Here is a 20,175-nt window from a genome sequence, read left to right as displayed (position 1 = left end):
TAATGAGGGCGAAAGAATGTAAAAAGCTGCCTGGCAAGTGCAGGCCCTGGGTTTGATTCCTGGTATAGGCCCTCCCCCCACCACCCCCTGCCTCAGAATGCATTGATTAGACTGAACTAATTTATAGCAGACCCCTGTGGAAGAGTCATGCAGCATTAGTAACATTAACCTGTTGTCTTTCTTTGGAGGGAACATCTGCAAACTGTAATTAAGCAGTTTTCATTTGTTTCTCTATTTCTTTTGTCGACAGTAAATCACTACACTGAGCGAACAAATTGACAAATTATGAGACACTGAAAACTGCTGGTTCAGTTGCAGAAGGAAATTTCCCTCCTCAAATTATGACAGATTTTGAGCTGATTGAGCCATTTTGTTTTAGGTCTATTAGCATAAATCTTCAGCTGTGGTTGTTACAATTTATGTTCATTCCAAACATGAATATCTGGCCCGTAGATAATCGTTTGTTTTTCACATCTGCAGCAGTTTAGGTGTAATTGGATAAGGAAAGAAAATATATTTGAATATGTACAACATACTGAATTATAATCGTTAAATTTATTTTTGGCGCTGGTGTTACTGCGCACTAGTTTGTTACAATAAATATCTTTTCTAGTGTGCTTTGTCAGTCAGATAGAATTAAAAATTGATTTGTTTCCAAATAAAAGAATTTTCTTTAACTCTGTCATTTCAAATTATAGATGTTATATATGGTATATTTTATGTGCACATATAAATTAGAGAATTGGATTTTCAGGTAAATGAAATTTTAAGCTTTTACAGAACCCAAGCAGAGAACTACTAATAGTTAAACAGACTTTTAAGATAGCTGTGACTTGAATGGTATCCAGGAGCTGCACACTGGTTTGGTTTGTACTTATTTAACTGGCCACTTTATTCTTACTCATTGCTGTTAAATGTATTCGTACTTGAAGGAAAAGGGTAAATTGCTCTGTGTGAAACCGAGGTGGTCACAGGTCTGTGTGCCTTGATTCAGTTGACTAGGCAGCTCTTCAAATCTGAATGATTTTAGCAAAATGTCCTTTCAGCCATGGAACAATAATATTTTCTTTGAAATGGTTGGCTAAACCCAAAGGGATACAAACAGGAAACTTTATTTTAACCAAAGTCATATCTCCCTTTTAAGAAAATCAAACCACAATCTGTGTAGTATGTTTTTTGTGTGTGTGTCTTTTTTTCTATTGGATTCGTTCCAGGTGAGACAGATTTAAGTCGTGCCCCCCCCACACCTTTAGTTTAGAGAGGAATCATATTGTTTTTGCCTTTTTCCCTATAGGGTTTAAGTCTCCTTTTTGCATTCAGTTTTGCAGTATATGAGATACTGATTAGAAAAAAAAAGGATTGTAACCACTTGTCTAATTCTTCTGAGTTTAATCTCTAATTATGGTGTTAGTCCATTTCTCAGTAATGTTGAGGTTATTTCATTGGTATTAACTGTTCTGCCTAGTTTTAGGCATTAATCTAGAACCTGGGAATATAGAGATGAATAAAACAGTTCTTATTCTAGAAGAGTTCATCAGCTGATATATTGTTCTTGTTCATTGCTGTCTGTTAACAGAAAATGATCTGATTCCTAAATGCTCTAGATATACTAGTGCAGAATAGCAATTTATACATTTACAGATTGTATCATTAGAGCTTATTAGAAGGCAGTGTTAATTACTATTTGCATAGTGCTGATAAAATAGTATTCAGCCTTTGGTTCTGGGGTCTTGGTTTTTAGATTGAATGAATAGTCTATGAAATAAGAAAAAAGCAATAAGAATGATTGTAACAGTGGATATTCAGATCCTTTTTATTTCAAGCTACCTATTACCTGTTTTTATTATTAATAAGGGATGTTTTGGAACAATTTATAAAAATGACAAAATGTGTGAGATTTGTGTGACTTAACTCTGTTCTTGAGTTGCCCAAATGCATATACCAAAGTTTGAATCCTAGATTATTACCATTTCATGCAGAAGATGTTATTCTGTCTCTGATAATTTGATAACTTCAAAGGATTTATTTGTAAAGAAGAGGGAAAATTTAATCCCTCTGACTTTAACTCTTCTAATTTAGGGGAGTTGAAGAGTTTTTTTGAAGTAGATGTATCTTTATGTAAGTAGGCTGAAGGGCAGGGTCTGAGGGTAAAGGAAAGTTTTTCAGGCTGAAGATGTTTAGCTTTATGATGTATTGTACTGTTGTTATATTTCTCATTTTATTGTAGGCAGGGCCAGTGTCTGGAAAGGGTACGTTTTATTTTCGAATCAGGAGATCTGGGTGTAGTCCAGGCATATGATTCTTTGGGTACTAGGCCTTCCATTTACTCTCTGGTTCTGTAAAAAGGAATAATTCTGCCTGTTCAGTGTGTCTGATGATTGTGGTGTGAATCTGATGAAATATAATGAAGGTACTTGGCAAGTTGTAAAGACTTGCTGAAGTGTAAAGTTTTGTGATGAGGGGAACTATTTATGACATAAAAGAGAAACATCAAGGTTAAATGTTAAGGAAATCTTGAATGTGCAACATTAAAAATGTATAAAATATTGGTCATGGCTTTCGTTGTTCACACTCTATTCCTTGAAGTAGTTAGGACGTATGTATAGCTCATACTGCAGAGTGTATATGTATATAGTGTAGTGTTAGATTATAAAACCTAGTGAATAATCCTACACTGGCCTCTGGTGGATAGACTAAATACTGTGTCTGCACAAAACCATCAGGCAAAGTTACTTATACGCTTTGACAAAGGTAAGGTATCAGATCCTTCTTTTTAATTATTAACTTGTAGATTCTATTTCATGAAACATTTACCTGGGAATCCTACTTTGTGTCTACATAAAATCATGTTGGAGATGTTTACTAAAATGCATAGTCCTAAGGATCTGTCCCCAAAATTGAAGGGAGCAATTCTAATATATAGCCCCAAAACGCCGACTTTCAGACCAGCTTTGAAAAATATGTCCTAAATGAGACTGAAAATGGGTAAAGGGAGGTACACTGACACTTCAAATTTTGTGCTCACTTTAGGAGACATTGCAGGTTTTGAAGAATAAATTCTGCAGATTTTATGAAGTTGTGACACCCCCATAAAGGATAATTATTTTATTTAGCATATGCCTTTTAATTTAATATCACTTTTATTTAAAAGACATTTTTGACAATGAAAAAGAATGACAGGTGTAGGAATAGGAATTAGTTTCATGTCAGTCTTGTTGATCTGATACACAGACTAGAATAGAATAATTTGCAGAATTTTAGGGTGAGCTGGATTCAGCTTACATTCTGTCCCAAGTTTGAAGGATTACAGTACATGTGTCTTGGGGTAAAAGCTACCACATTACAGTGCTTCTGTTTTTGCCAAAAGACATGTTCTTTGTGAACATTTTGCTACTATTAAGTGCACAGAAGAGGGTCTGGAGAGTTCATGCAGGCGGTACAGACATCTTGTTGCCTGTACTTCCTAGAAGTACCCCTCCAGTAATTCTACTGCTTCTGTTATCTTTTCTGCTGTAAACTTTATATGTGAAGATACTTAGTACATTTTAAAGACTTACTGAACAGTAGAGTTTTATGATTAGGGTAGCTGATTTTAAAAGAAGGACATCAGATTTAAATATTAAAGGAATCACGGTTTACAACATAAAATGTAAAATATATATGTGTATTCCTTCTTCGTTATTTCTAGGAAAAGCTTTTGAAGAAGGAGGAAGATACGTATAGATATTCTCCCTAGACTGAAGATTGGAAGTTAGGTTGGAGAAAATGCTTTTCACTTTCACAAGTAAAAGCTTGAATCCATTTATATGTTCATTTATTCATTCATTCATTGCTCATGGTAGAAAATACTGAGAAGCATCAACCCATACACATACAGAGTGGAACAAACAACTGTTCTTTCTGTAGCAGTAGAATTCTTGGCTACTATATTAACACTTAGGATAAAGATCATCTGTCCCACTCTGTCTCGGAGCTAGGTATGGTCATTTGACTAAGTGTGTGCCAGAGAGATCTGAGGGGAGCTGATTCATGCAACTCCTTGGTTGTATCCTTAAGCCCCTTGCCCTGTATTTATTTTATCCTTACCACCCTGGCTGGAAATTGACAATCATTAGAACAAATCCCTTAGATTCAGAAATGAAATCCATGTGCTCAGGATGGCAGAGCCCCCTACCAGCTTGGATCCCTGGATCATCTCATGGAGCAGAGCCTTCATGAGAGAAAAAAGCCAAACTCCTACTCTGGCTGCTGTATGATCATGCTTCTTTGATGTGGTAATTTAAAGGATGCCTTCACTAGCAACAGGAGAAGCAATGGATGTGCCTTTGTCTTCTCCCTCACACTCTTGCTTGGAACAGGAAATGGTAATGTGTAATCTTGGACCACATGGAGAAGGGTAGTGCCCTGGTGATATGAGTGTAGAAAGGCTGGAGGAATTTGCAATCTAGGGTGGCTTTGTGGAGCAGAGCAACTGTATTAATCCTGTACTTTCTCATGTACTGGTACATGAGAAAGAAATGAATTTTCATCTTGGTTAAGTGGTTGTTACTATCTCTTTCATGTAGGGAAATTATATTCAATTAATTAATATAACCATAATCCTATGTATTAGAGATAAACCATTGATGTGTGCATCTTTTCTTAAAATTTCTTTTTATTGATATGTACATATGTATATAGTTATTACTTAAGAACACAGGAGGTAGAGATAACCAGAATTTGAAGGCAAGCTTTCAAACCAGGTCACCCTGAGGAAATTACTTAGGATCTCTGTGTTTCAGTTTTCTTATCTGTAAAATAGATGCAAGAACTTCTACTTCACAGACTTGTTATTAGGACTGATTAATTATATATATATAAACTTTACACATATGTCTTTGTAATACTTGAATCCTAGGTAAAAGCCCAACCTAATGCTTTCTTTCACTAATACAGTCATCAAATTTATTATAATTATTTTATAAAAGTGGAACCATACCATGTACATTCTTCTTCAAACTTGATTTTTCATATAACATTGTATATCTTCCCCTGGCAATAACTAATATTATGTAACAGTGTTTTTGATGACTGGACAGTATTTAATCATATTCATGTGCCATTATTTTGTTTAACTATCCTCTTTTTATCAGGAATTTGTGTTATTTCTAATTTTTGGCTGTTGTCAATGATGCTACCATAAACACCGTCATTCATTCAATAAGTGTTTATTGAAAACCTACTGTATGCTAAGTGTTACATAAGTGAACAAAAGTGGTAAAGATCATTGCCTTCAGACAATTTATATTCTGGGAGAGGGAAGTAGACAGTAAACATAATAAGAAAGAAAAATAAATGTCAGAAGATAATAAGGAAAAAGAAAACAGAGCAGGGCCTCATGGGTCATGAATGCTGAGAGGAGGGTGCAGGTGGCATTTCTATATGGGTGATGTGGTTAGGCCTCCTTGGGAAAATAAAACTTGAAAAAGATTAGAAGGTGGTGAGTTAAGCCTGCAGATATTGTAGGCCCAGTGGATAGCCAGTGCAAAGGCCTGGCAATGGCAGCCTCTGGTCTGCCTGAGGAATGGTGTGGCTGGACTGATGTGAACAAAGGTGAGAGGAATGGAAGCTGAGGTCACAGGACAAAGGAGGTGGAGCACAGCCATGCATGACCATGTAGGACCTTGTGAGGACCTTGTGAGACCTTGTGGGACCTTGTAGAACCTTGTAGGACCTTGTGAGAGCGTTAGCTCTTTTTTTTTTCTTGTAGCTATGTCTTTTATATCCTTCTTATTTATATCTTTTAGGTGCATTTTCAGAAAGTGAAATGCTAATTTAGTAGTTGTGGCTTTGATTAAGTAAACATTGCTAAGTGACTAGATGAGACATTTTTGGCTTTATGGTGAAATCTTTGCCCACATACTTACTTCTTTTGGATAAATTTTTAGACTTGACAATTCTGGCTGAGAAATAGGAAAACTGTTATGCCTTCAAGTGAATAAAGTTTTAAGGGAATAAATTACATATTCTTATAGGCAGAGATTATTTGTGTAACTTCCTTAGCTTTCCCTCTGGTTGTCCAGTCTAGCTGGGTGTTAAGCACATTGTGAACACTAAGTGCAGAGCTTTGGCTGCAGGGCTGAGCGTTGTTCTACATCCCACTCTGAACTGCTCTATGTTTTTAGAACTGGGGGATGACCCTTTCCCCTTACAGAAATTCTGAGTAAGTTGCCGAAGGTGAGCTCCCTGTCCTCCTTAGGTTTACATATTAGTGGGAACGGATAGGCAGTGAACAATTTTGAAAAGTAATTCCAATGATTATGTATGACTTTGAAGAAAATGGGGCCAGATGATAGCTGCTCGATTCTCTAGCCATGACGGTACTAAGGAGGTAAAGTGACCAAGAGTAGCAGCCCCGAGGAAAACGTGCATCTGTCCCATGTCTGCCTGTGGAGAAGAGCTGAAAGTCTGTAGTTTTTCTGCTGGTTGGAATTCATTGTGTTGTGGCATTGCTTGGAAGTAGATTAATGATGATAGCCCTTGGATCAAACGCAGTATCACAATCGGGGACACAAAATGTGGTAGCAATCCCAGTGCCCATCAGCTGGTGAATGGAAAAAATAAAATGTGGTCCTGTCCATTAAATGGAATATTGTTTGAAAATGAAAGGAGGGAAGTACTAATACATATGACAACATGGGTGAATCTCAGAAATGTTATGCGAAGTAAAAGAAGGCAGGTGCAAAACACCACATACCGTATTACTCCATTTATGTGGATTGTCTAGCAAAGATGAATCTATAGCAGCAACCAGCAGATTAGTGGATAAGAACGGGCAGAGTCTGCAGATGGGCACCAGGTATCTTTTTAGGGAGATGGAAATGATCTACAAGTTACATTGTGATGATTATCATACCGTTCTGTATATTTACTAAACTTAGTGAATAGTAGGCTTAAAATGAGTGGATTTTATGGGATATAAATTATATTCAATAAAGCTGTAGAGGAGTCTAGGCATTTTCATGGGTACTTAGCTTCTTATCTTGGAATCTTCACTAAATGAATGGTGGCCTTTTGATTCATGAACCCAGTTGGTCCTGCTTGTGTGTAAATATTTCATATCAAGAAAATAAGTTGATTGTGCTGATTTGCAAGTTTTAAGTAGTAAAGGAGAATGTGAAAAAAAAAAACAGATGCATTTCTTAGATGCAATAAATACCACCTTGTATAGATATTGGCACTGGCAGCTGTCATCCTGTGTGAGATTCTGGATCTCCAGGAATTGATGTTCAAATACACTGAATCCACACCCACCCTTGGCCACCCCTTTCTGTGGCCTTGACTAAACCAGCGAGGAAGACAAGTTTAACTTGCAACGTGGTCATGGGGCCTCCCTGCACCAAATAGTTCACTTGACAGGCTACAAGCATGCTGTTTTATCTTATTGCACCATCACAGAGCTTGCTTTAAAAAAGTGACTTAGGGCATGGCAATTTAAATGGAAAAGAAGGGTAAAGATTGTAGTGTGAAGATAAGGTGAGCATTCCCTGATATCTGGAGCAGAGGGAAGAAAACCAACTAGAGATAGTGTCTTCATTTCTGCTTTAGAAACACAAAAAGAAGTCACTCTGTGAGCTCTGCCTTTGTTTCTTTTCTTTCTTTCTTTTTTTTTTTTTTTTGGTACCAGGCATCAAACTCATGACCTCAGGCTTGCTAGGCAGGTGCTTATGCTGCTGAGCTGTATCCCCTGCCCTTCTTTTGTTTCTTAAATTTCTCCCTTGCTTAGCACCACCACAGTTGCTATGGCTTCCTTTACTTCTCACGTGGGTTACTAGAGTAGGTCTGTTCTTTCTGTTCTAGTGCTGAGCCATTGGAGTCCATTGTTACCTAGAGCCCAGCTCTGTTGTGATTTGCAGGGTCAAGCACATCTTTCTGTGGGGCATCCCCTGTCCACCTCTCACTAAACGTGTGCCCCATCATCCTGGAATACTTGGTGGTTTTGTTGCAGGGGCTTTGTTGACAAACATTTCTCCTTGTGGAATAACCTCTTCACAGTGCTCACCTGTTGAAATTGTAGCCGTGTTTCACAGCTTAGCTCAGGTGCCCCATTCCTATGGGAAGCCTTTGTGATTTTCCCAAACCGATTATGACTGTACTGTTTTCTGACTTGTACCCCTTATATTGTCTGCCATAGGCATGCTTTATCTTGGCGGTGTGCCTAGATGTCTTCTTCCTAGTTTGCAAACTCTGGAAGGGTGAGGAACTGGGTCTTACCTATCTTTCTCACCTTACAAATAGTTGATGTCCAGCATATAAGTTTTAGGTTTAATGAGCTGTATAACTCAGCTGCTATACAGATTTTTTTTTTTCCTGAAAATAAACTTTCAGCAACTTTACAGTCTTCACATTTTTCTTTCCGTAATTACCCAATACTGGACATTTGGAAAAATTCATCTTCCTGCCATTGTGTCCCTCATCCAGGGCTTTTGACATACATTTTTTCCAGGACAGGCTCCAGCATTCCTGCCTTGGCAGGTTGATGGCTATAACTGTGAATAATGAGTCGGTTACCATCCGGCCTCAGGGAAAGCACAATTATTCCTGACTGGCCAGGCTGCGGTAATCCTCTCCTCCCTACGCCCTTTCAAATGGAGAACATAAAACAGTTGGAAGTCAGAGCACTGCAAAGGGAATTTAGACAAAACATTTGTGTGCTGAATGTAGCTTCTTTGGATGTATTCTGATTTATGATTGATTGGTTTTAAAATTGCTTATTTAATCCTAACGACTGTTGCTCCAGGGGAGGCCAGATACCAGGAAGCGTGTGATCCAGAAGCAGTGGAGTGAAGTAGTTTGGCTGGATGAATCAAGAGCAGATATTATTGTCCAGAGAAACATTGCTGTAGGCTAGAAGCATAATGTGAAAATCACCCAGACTTTCAAGGTGCCCAACCTTGTTATAAGCATGATTGCTTATCCTCTATTCTCTTTGCAGACAGCTTTCTTAGCAGCTGCCTGGTGTTACACAGAATATTCCCCCTATGAGTTCTTCCTTGCTTTAGCAATATATTCAGTATCTTGTGACCGAGAACGTGCTCTTGATTTATAGTGCTGTTGACTATGGTGCAGAAGAACAGACACTTTGAGATTCCTGGCAGGGTTGATCATGTATTCTGAAGTTGCTTGTGCTGATCTGTGAAACCTACTGCAAATGTGGTCATGCTTCTCGGTACATGCGTGCCAGTCTGGCTCTGTGTGGATGAACTTGAAGTTTTAAAAACAGTGTCTTTCAAAGTTGAGTTTTCCAAAAGTAATCATTTTCTTCTGGAAGATATATAATCAATATGTGGTTCGTTTCTAATTTATGAAGCCATCAAAAGTTTTCACCTTTTCAAGGAGTGTAACCTTTCTTTTTGGTCTGAAATTAGACACTGAAGGTATAGTGGTGGCCTTGTAAGGCAGATCTGTTGGAAGCTTGTCGGTTTGGTATCAAAAGGAAATTGAAATTCCATTGCTTCAGAATAATGAAACCTCTGAAAAACCTTTAGCAAAAAAAAACTTTCGTCTCATCTGTATTGAAGTTTTGACTCAGAAATGCCCAAAGAAATACTCTTTCAGGTCTCAATAACCTACTTGTTCTCTGAAATATTGCTGTTAGATTTCTAAACTGTATTATGCCTGACACGGATTTCAAAGCAAGAAACATTAGGGACAAGATGAAAGGGTAGAAGAGGACTGTGATAAAAAACAGAAAAAGAAGAAGAACAGGAGATGAACAGCTGGGTGGCACGTGCGGATCGCCGCCAGGATCACTCTGGGAAGCGGCATCTGGTCTCTAATCAGACTGTCGGCCACTTCGGAGTCTGGGCTGTGCCAGCATCTGCCATTTTGACATTATCATATTGAAAAAGAACTTTTTTCCCATCTCGTTCTGCCAGGAGATGTATTATTCAGTAGGTTTAAAATGATAAAAGACTCTATAAAGAGTGCTTTTAGGTCTTTGGAGCGACACAATGTATATTCTTGTGGAAGTAATTTCAAGGTTTAGGAAAGACCCGTAAACTGCAGTTTTAATCAAAGAGAGAATAAGTTCTTTTATGTATCCTGTAGTATTTTAAAAATAGAAAAATTTATATTTACAAGAGCGAGGCGTTTTCAAAGAGAGAAGAATTTTTGTTGGATCTGTTCATCAGTAGTTCAGTATAGAGGGGACTTCACCAAGTTTTGCTCTTTGTTTCAAAGCCATTTTATATGGTTAAGTCTTAGATAACCTGAATATTTTCTTGGAAATGGTAGAGGAATGCAATGAGTGAGAACAAATAGAATGTGTCCTTCCAGAAGGTCTATTATTTTCAGACATTGCTGGGCTTTTCCTTTAAGTCACTATTACTAGTGTTCTTCTGGGTCCATAGTCTTTTCTTTGTTAATCCTAAATTTAGGTTGTGCTTGCCTTACAGGCTAAGCTGTGAGAACTGTGATAGCCACAAGAAGTCATCTTCCTTTCTTACTTTGCAGAAGAATCTCTTTCATTCTTCTGTTAATTCCTCCCGTTGCTAAGCACATCCATGTCTATCTTGCTTTCTCCTAGTACCACTGGCTATTGTTACCTTGTGATTAATTCAAGACATCTTTGTGGCTATAAAAAGAGGAAAATGTCTAGGGGACTAAGTTCTAAGATCATTTCCTTCTCTGTTCTGTGATCCTTCATTACACTGGTTATCCTAGCACTATTCTTAGCAACCCTTCCAAAAGCTTCCTCAGTCTTCCATGCACTCTCTCGAGCATCCAAACCTGGTGCTTCACTCCTGAGTTTCTAAGGATTCTTTGGGGGCAAAAGGCAGGGTTCCCCTCTGCCAGTAGTTGGTAGGAGTTATGGATGCTGGTACCCAAGGGAGTAGTATAGAGTGTGTGTTGTTTATGGATACGACTTTTTAAGAGAGAAAATGATGCATTCAATATTTGTGTTTTCTTTCTCTGTCTTATTATTGATGTACTATGGACTAGGCTACTTTATCTCTGTTCTTCAATAGTATGTCCATGTTAATATTCTAAGGAAGTCCCACAAGTCTTAATTCTGTCAGTGATAAGGTGTTCAGAAACTGGATGCAGGAACAGCTGGACTCGCATCAGGCTGTGATTATCACCACAGTCGCACTGGTTTTCATGCTGTGTATCTGGTGGCTCAAGAAAAACAACTACAGCCCCTTTTCTTGTTTAGGTTATCTCATAATTCCTTCAGTTAGAAGCTTGTCTAAGGACCTCACAGATAAAGTCACCCTTCATCTCTGGAACATTTGCATAGTAGAGTCTATCTAGTAAGGGAATAGAACAGGATTCCCCAACCCAGCAGTGGCTTGGTTTTGGGTCTTTGATTACTTTTCTATCCTGTATCACTCCCTAATCATAGACATAGATTTTTATATTTGCCATTTTCACAATAAGCAAGTTTCAGCTTGCGGGTGTGTCCCGCAGCCCTGGTTGTTCTTTGATTATTGTATACTTTTCTTTGTTTCCTTTCTAGGACCCTCCTCCTCCCTCCTATTTCTTTCTTCTTGTGTTCTGTGAGGACCTTTTTCGGTCATTTGTTATATCATTCTGGGTAGTAAAGCACAGTAGCTGGGAGGATAGATTCTGTTCAAAGACTGGGTTAAAATTCCCGTTCTATTACTTATCAGTTGTATTGCCTTGAACGAGTTATTTAATCTCTCTACTGGCCTTGGTTTTCTTATCTGTAAAGTGGGTATAGTAACAGTCCTTCCCTAGAGGGGCATTGCATGGCTGAAACGAGATGCTTATAAGAGAGTGACACCCAATAAATGTTAACTCTTTACATTAGTTTTAATATCACTACTAATATTAAAAATGACCTCATGGCTTTCCATTACCTCAGTGTAATTTATGGGCACATAATTCCTTGTGGCCATATTTCTCCCTAGATTTGCAACTGTGTTTGGGTCCTTTCTACCACAGTTTTCACCAGTAGCTCAAATGCAGCATGGCCAGAATTAGATTCACTAGCTTTCACCTAACTTACTCCATTTTTCTCTCCCGTATTTCTGTTAATGGCACCATAGTATTATAATTTTCTCAGTGTCTTAATTTCAGATTAATTCCAGGCTCTTTTCTTTTTCTAAGAGATAGTCATGAACATGAGTAGATTTAATTCACAGGTATTATTGCTTATAATTGTAGAGTTTAGAATAAGACATTGGTTAGATAAATGATTTTACATTTATATAATGCGAGTCTCTATAGCTGTTAAATTTACACAGAAAAGTATTCAGTAACATGAAAAGAAACACTGCTGGCAAACTGAATTAGTGTGTGTGGTATGATTCCATTTTGATTTTTAGAAGTACACATGGATGTGTAAAAGGAGATTAGAAAGATGGCCACTGGGGCTGGGGATTTAGCTCAGTGGCAAAAGCGCCTGCCTGGCATGCGCAAGGTCGTGAGTTCGGTTCCCGTACCGGAGAAAAACCTAAAAAAAAAAAAAAAAAAAAAAAAGATGGCCACTGAAAACCTTTCGTTGTGGTTATTCTGGCTTGTAGGATTATGAGGGGTTTCTATATTTTGCTTTTTTGTCTTATAAATTTTTAAAAATCATTCATACTTTTATATAAAGAAAAAATCTCTTAAATTTAGAAAAGAATAGAATAAATGATGTCTGAAAGTCTAGCAAGTACTATACTTTACTGACCTTTTAATTATGACCAAGTACAATGCTGAATTCATAGCAAGCACTCAATTAATAGTTGTTGAATGTTGAGTGATACATTTTGGAAATAACTTTAAGAGTGCTCAGTGCTTCAAGAGATTCAACTTGTAGGCTTCATAGAAGTATTTTTTTTTCCTTCGAAGAAAGTTTCTCAATAAATACAAAATAAACCAAATTGGACATGGTCGATGTTTTCTTTCTTTTTTTTTTTTTTTTAAAGAGAAAAAAATGACAGTGTTTCCAAATAGGTTAGTAGGAGAGTGACAATAATTAATCCATTGCATATTGTTGTCTTCATAGTAGTTATTCAGAGCACAAAAGAGCGATGCTTTCTAACACTGCATAACTTATCATTTCAGAGGATAACTTGACCAAAAGGGGAGCGTTTGGGCTGGATGCTTCAGAGAACACGTTTACGTCAGTAGAATGTACTCATAAAAATGAACCACGTGACCACCGTCTTAGAAATGCATCTACTTTCCTTTGTACTTCATCACAGTGTTTAGAAGACAAAGAGGTAATATTCTAGTAATGTATAGAAATAGTCCAAGGAAAGAAGCATTTTACATGAATTTAAAACAAGAGAGACCCTAAGAGACATTGGGCTGTGACTGGACTTCTCTTAATTCTAGAAGGAGTGTCATGGGGCACTTGGTTCAAAATCATCATTACATTTCAGTATTTCAGCAGCTGTCATTTGTGATAGCAACTTGGTTATCTTTAGTTTTCATTAAAAACCTCTTAAAGATCTGTCATCTGTAAGTTCTTTGTGTAGTTATATGTATGTTTTGTTTGGGATGAAAGGGTTCTGGTGTATACTTCTTTGTATAAAATGGGACTTAGTTTTACTTGTCCTAGGTTCATCTCTATTGTGGCTTGTGTCTAGATGTCCCTCAGAGCCTCATGCGTTCATAGGTGGGGCTTTTTCGGGGGTGGATGGGTCTAGCGTGTGTGATGCTGGAATTGATTCATGGTGCAATGCTAGGATCAAGGAACTAGGATTAAGAGTTTGAGTGCTACCTCCCTGAATAGTTCGGATAAGATACAAGGGAGAGCAAGAGCTGTGGTTTTCCCTTGAGTTTTGCTTCCTTCTGCCTACTATAAACTGTTTCTTCTCTGTGGTGCTTGTCTGCCATGCCATCTGCCTCGGGGGCAGCCTAAAACCCTACAACCTGTGAGCCAAATAAATCTTTCCTCCTTTAACTTTGGGTGTCAGGTATTTTGTCTGAACAACAGGAAAAGTAAGATAATCTCCTTCAGATTTAAAGGTAGAAACTATTATCTTGGTTTTCCAAGATTTGGTCAATAAATGTCCGATGCTTTCTTCCTAATCTTCAAGACTTTATAGACCATTCACACTTTCCTGGGCTGTTTTTTAATTACCAGAGAATGATGGTACACGCTATGGTATCTTTCAAGCTGTTTGAGTTTGTACTGCTGCCTTATCTTGTCTCCCTTTGATATTGTAACAGAGTGGTGGAAGAGACTGTGATTTTTGCACGGAAACAAAAATCTGTGTGCTGGAAATGTGTTTATATGCAGCAGAGACCTCTAAATCTGTAAATATTTATTTCCAGACCTTGCTTTAAGTGGTGATTGTGAGAGATGACCTTTTTTCCTTAGAGGATTTATACTTTACTAGTAATTATTGGTCATTTGGATTGTATTATATATTGTAATGTAATGTCTTTTATCAGCTTGTAAGAAGCGAATAATTGAGTGATATTGTTTTCTAATAAGAAACTGTTGTATTAACATTCTCAGATTTGTCCATCAGAAGTTCTTTGGGATGTAGAGGAGGCGAAGAACGTTCTTGTTTTACACACAACAACACTGGAGTTAATCTACTGTGGGTTGCAGTGTAGATGGGTCTTCAGGGCAGAAATAGAAGTGACACTTCTTGAAAGTTTCTCTCTGACCACTTCCAGAATCTAGTCTCTCATACAGAGCTAAGTAACAATAACAGAAAGGCTACATGATCAGCTACTTTGCCTTCAGTTGCTTCAACTTCCCAATAATGTCCTCCCTGTATTTGCAGATAGTGTTGGATGAAGGCCAAAAAGTTGGCACTTTCTTTCATGGCGATCTGCACCGGGCAGGAAAGGTGAAGGTAAGGCACGGTTCAGCTTACTTCTGTGGCAGAAAAATGCAAACAAAACCACAGACACATTTGTTTTTCTTTCTATGAAGTTGGAGAGTTCAGCTGATTTGGTCTTTGCACTTTTTTTTTAAACTGGTGTTTGAATATCCTAAAACTGTCCTTGCTTGGTGGTGTTTTGGATCTTTTTTCCTTCAAGTTTAACACACGGGAAGGGTGCTTTAATAGAAAAATGTGTCTCTAGTCCTTCTTAGCATATACCATTCAGAAAATGATAGTACAACAGAATCTCAAATTCTACTACCGAAAGCATCACATAGAAGATATATCAGTGTCACTGGGATGCCAAGTAATAATTGCAGTTTTGTGTTTCTAAGCAATGGAAACTACCAGTTTAAATTCCTAAGGAATAGCTGTGGTCTGGCTATTCCAAGGAGAGCTAGGGGGAAAAAATGTCTGTCTTTTGAATTGCAGTTATGAAATATAAATCTGTAATTTTAAGGTATTTTGTTATGCACATATTTAGGTCGTGAGCATAAAAAGCATCACAACCTTATTCCTGTCATTTATGCTGGTGGTGCAATCATTTTCTTATTTACAGTCTTTGATATTCCTCTGCGATGAATTAGCTCATGTCTGAAATGTTGCCATTTTGTTAATCTAAAATGTCTGATTGTCAGCTTGCAGTGGAAAGCAGGATTCCACGTGGAATAGTCCTTCATTGAAATGCTGTTGTTGTCTCTGTAAAGGTCATTTGCTCTGTTTTTTACCTTTGAAGTAATTTTTGGTTTTATTTGTTCGAAAGAGAGAACACTTGATTTTTTGCCCTGCTCACCTCTCTTGTGACTTACCTGGGGCAGGATGATTTTGTTTTGAATGAACCTTTCTCTCCGGCATTCTTTAGTTTCCTCTGCCTGGCTTTTTAGAGTGCTATATCCTCACTGCCCATATTATAATGATGCCCATATTATAATGATGAGGCAATGTAAGAGAAACAAAACAGAAATCCTGTTTAGAACCATCATGGCTGTGGTGTATATTCTGGGACAGGATCTGGAACAAAGTCCTTTTTCAAAATCGCCCAGGCTGTTTTTTTTTTTTTTCCCCTTTCACTATAGAGAGCTTACTATGTTGCCTATAAAATCCAGGCCAGCTTCTAAATTTACCGGTTCTTTCAGATGGGAAAGCACATGAACACAAAGGCTTTGAGCTGGGACTTAAGAATTAATGAGAAAGTAGATTCAGCTGCTCAGCTGAGTGTCATGGAAGTGGATTCATGACTCTTGGCTGCATTTTTTTCTTTAAGCCTAATATGCATAAAAATGTTACTCCTTTCCTAGGTGGACAGTTTCCCAGCTTTAGAAGATGTGGACGTGGGTGAAGAAATGGAGCCCCAGATGAGGAAGGGTATGCCTTCTACAGTATTTCTCTTTTATCCTACTTGACCTCTTTTCTAGGAACTATAATTGAAGCTTTAGACTGCTTTCTTTTTTTCTTTTTTAGAGGTGAGGCAATCCCTTACTGCCACCTCTCCTGAAATCAGAAAGTTGTGAAATTTCTGTTTCAAAAATAAAGTCTCATCAAATTGGTCAAGCCCTTTTGAAGATTGTAAAACCTTTGGAGTTAAGTGAAATGAAGCTGCCCCTTCCCCATGCCTACCATTTACCACATAAGTGATTCTTGAATAATTGTCTCAGACACAGCTATTGTAAAGTCAGCCTCTTACTTCCCAGAAGTGCAGAGTTGTAAATTGAGGTCATTTTATGTGAAGGACACATAAAATAGTAATTGATCATAACAAATCAGAATTGATTATAAAAATATTCGTGTTTATTGAACATGTAAACCAAACACTTAAGACTAAAGATATACTGTAAATATTTCTTCTGGGTGTATTCCAATATAGTCTGCACTAGAAGAGGCTTAATGGGTCTGCTGATGTTTATATAGATGAAGATCTTTTTTTTCCTGGTTAATGTGTCTATGTAAACATAGGTACCCTCTGTTGATCCAAGGACCTGTGAGGTATGTTCAAAATTAGCGTTGTTTTGAAAACACTCATTCCTCATTCAATGTGCAAGAATATTACAACATCAGTGTTAAATTTTAGGGGCAGTCAGCTGACATTTAACTGTTGTTTATGGCTTTTCATAAGTCTTAAACAATGGATTATGGCCGTTTTTGTTGGAAGAGGACAGTATTCATAATCAGAGGAATAAAAGTGGCTGGGAGTAAAAATTTGGGGATGACTGTGTGTAAATTGGTTCTCTCTGCCCTGGCTTCTTTGTCTTCTTGAATTGGTGAGGCTTTGCTAATTAGAAGCAATTCACATTTTTATTCTGGTCCCAAACATCTCACTATTCCACTGAAGGGGTTGTTTCTTCATGGCTGTATTAACCAGTTAACTCGGAAGTTACTAAAAGGGACCTCAGATACTTTGGTTTCTCTTCAGATCGTATAAACCTTTCACCTTTTAAAAGGGATGTCAGAGATCTAAAGGAATTACATCTTGCAGGAAGGGCTCTCTAGCCTCATGTCCTAGGGACGAGGCTCTGAATTTGGGTAAGAGGAGTGTAGGGACTTTGGTTGGACTACAAGGGAGAACTAAGGACTATCAGGAAGTTGCAGTTGGAGACCAAGCACACTGTTTTGGGTTTGAGTGATTTGAGGAGGGACTTTCATAAAAAATGCAGATTCCTACATCCTGCTACCAAGACTTTAATTAACAAGGTCTTTGGTGGCATCTTAGTGATCTACATTTTTGACCAATACCTCAGGAAATTTGATGTAGTTTGAGGATGACTAATATTCAAGCCTAATGTTTATAGTCTGAATATAATACATATACATTATAAAATTTTATAGGGGGCCAGAAAAGTTGTGTATGATGGCATTTTTGTGATGGTTTAAACTTCTCACTTTCTGCCAGCAACAAGAAGGTCTATATACTAACGTAAACTAACATAGCCAACAAATCTGGCTTTTGTTATATCAGTCTTTTAAATTAACCTTTTAATCTTTTTCATTATTTTCATGTTGTTTTCTTTATAAACATTTTTCCAAGTTGCACCTTCTAATTATCAGACTTACTCCTTTACTTAAAAAATTGCCTGAAAACATCTCGCTAATATGATTTTTTCCAGAGGTCAGATAACAGGTGGTCTTGCATTTGTGTAAAAAAGGTTATTGGGGTTGAACCTAGACTCAAGGGACTTGAATGAGCTAGTCAAGACCTTCCCTTATGTAAAATGATGTGCAAAGCTGGGGCTGAAAATTGATCCAGGCTTCCACGATCTATTCTAATTACCGACAGGACCACGAGGGCTTCCCAATTTTCATACCGCACAATCTGGGTCACTTGAAAGGAAAAAAGAAATTAAATAGTTCGTGCTAAGTTGGATTTCAGTTTGAGCCTAATTTGTATTACACTTCGAGAATGTGAGCAGAAGGCAAATATTTATATCAGATGGGAAATGTGACATTTTAAATAGGCGGGTTGCTTGTATAATTTTGGCAGCTGAGAGGTTTACTGATTAGATTCTGTTGTTATTGTTTAAGCAACAGATTTGCCTGGGGCAACAAGGAAGTGGGTTGCATATTGTTTTTCTACTATTGATTTTATTTATTCACCTTATTCACTCTCATAAATACTCTTTTAAGAGTCAGGAACATGATTCTTTCTCAATATTTGCTTTATCATTTTGGCAACCCAGGTGGACAGAGTGGAGACGGTTCTGAGGAGCCAGCTTTGTACAGCAGTATTTGAATGGTTGTCTGCGGGTAATGGTTGCTAGAAAATTTGGTGCCCTGTGTTTATATAACATCAAGTTAGCTACCTTTTCCTCCTTCGAATTTGAGATAAGGTAGTCATTAGTGACTGTCATGCCATGTCTAAGATGGCTTAGTATTTTCCAGCAAAATAAGTTGAATGAGCTATTCGTTATGATGCTGAGACCATAAGAATAGGAAGGATTCTCCATTCGTTACGTACGCATGCACGCACACACACATGCATCCACGCACACGTACATACATATTTGCCTCCCCAGCTGGGCAGCCTTTTCGCTGGCTGAGGAGATTTTCTTGAGGTTGAGTTCTCAGCATTCTGTTGTCTTCTCCAGGTCTCTTGGCCAGCAGGTCTCTGGTCAGTTAGTAGGTGAGTGCATACAAATGCGGGCATCAGCCACACCCCCTTTAGTTCTGTGCTTGTCTTCAGTGGTAAGCAACTTTCGGGATTGTGTGACCAGAGATGGTGATGATGATCTTTTCATATTCCTCCTCTCCTTCTCTTCCTCCTCCTTCTTCATCTTCTCCTACTTCTTCTACTTGCTGAGACTTGAACCCAGGGCCTTGCACATGGTAGAGGCAAACACTCTACCACTGAGCTACATGCCCAACCCTGACCAGAGATTCTTGTTCAACAAATATTTAACAGTTGTGGCTGGTGCCTGGAATACAATGAAGAATGAAACAGTCCAATTTCTTGTCCTCATAAAATTCCTAATTGCTTAGAAGAACCAGGAATGAACCATATAATCGCAAATACATGATTACATATTGTTCTAAATTACATGAAAGTATAGGGTATGAGAATTTAAATTTGTGGGATCAGAGAAAGAGCCTAACTAGATAAGGGGTGTGGGCAAAGATGAGGGGTAGATAGGAAAGCACAGGGACAGCATGAGGAACAGCATGTGTTAAGAGTCTGACTGTGGTAGGAGGAATATGTCACATTTCAGCCAACTTTTAGACATTTTATTTTACACTTAAGACTGTCCAGGGCATGGAACATTACAATCCCTAATTTGAAGTTATAATGCAAAGCTACCATGATAAAAAAACAGCATGATACTGGGAAAAAGGAAAAGAGACCCTGGGATCAGTGGAACAGAATAGAAGATGCAGACACAACTCCAAACAGTGAGCTACCTTATTACTGACAATGAGACCAAACACCTTCTCAGGAAGAAAGGTAGCCTTTTTAACAAATGGGAAAACTGGCTTTCTATATGCCAAAAATTGAACCTAGACCCTTATCTCTTGCCATGCACTAAACTAAAATTGAAATGGATCAAAGACCTAAATATAAAAACAGAAACAATCTGCTGGAAGACAGAGTAGGTAAAACTCTTGAAGACGAGATATTTGCAAAGACTTCATGAATAAAACACCGATCCCACCGGAAATATTACAGAGAATCAACAATGGGGATCACATCAAGTTAAAAAACTTTTGCACAAAAAGAGACTATCAAAAAGATTGAAGAGACAACCCACAGAATAGGGAAAAAATTTTTGCCAGCTACTCCTCAGACAAAGGAATAATATCTAGAATACAGTATATTTAGGACTTCCAGGAAGATGGTAGAGTGGTAAACATC

The 20,175-nt window shown here is 37.9% G+C and overlaps 1 protein-coding gene across 2 annotated transcripts in view; it reads left to right on the top strand.

The window, feature by feature from the left end:
- The window catches only part of LOC102003882 (chromosome unknown open reading frame, human C11orf74), a 63,569-nt gene that overhangs the window by 26,540 nt on the left and 16,854 nt on the right, over nt 1-20,175 (top strand). For both annotated transcript variants that reach the window (XM_005384101.2, XM_005384102.1), the window contains exons 3-5: nt 13,057-13,214; nt 14,736-14,807; nt 16,136-16,202. In XM_005384101.2, coding sequence (XP_005384158.1) covers nt 13,057-13,214; nt 14,736-14,807; nt 16,136-16,202 — 297 coding nt within the window. The remainder of the gene's footprint in view (nt 1-13,056; nt 13,215-14,735; nt 14,808-16,135; nt 16,203-20,175) is intronic.

This window comes from Chinchilla lanigera, unplaced genomic scaffold (assembly GCF_000276665.1).
Source record: "Chinchilla lanigera isolate Chin_1 unplaced genomic scaffold, ChiLan1.0 scaffold00021, whole genome shotgun sequence".
NCBI lineage: Eukaryota > Metazoa > Chordata > Mammalia > Rodentia > Chinchillidae > Chinchilla > Chinchilla lanigera.
This window is presented reverse-complemented; position numbering and strand designations above follow the sequence as displayed.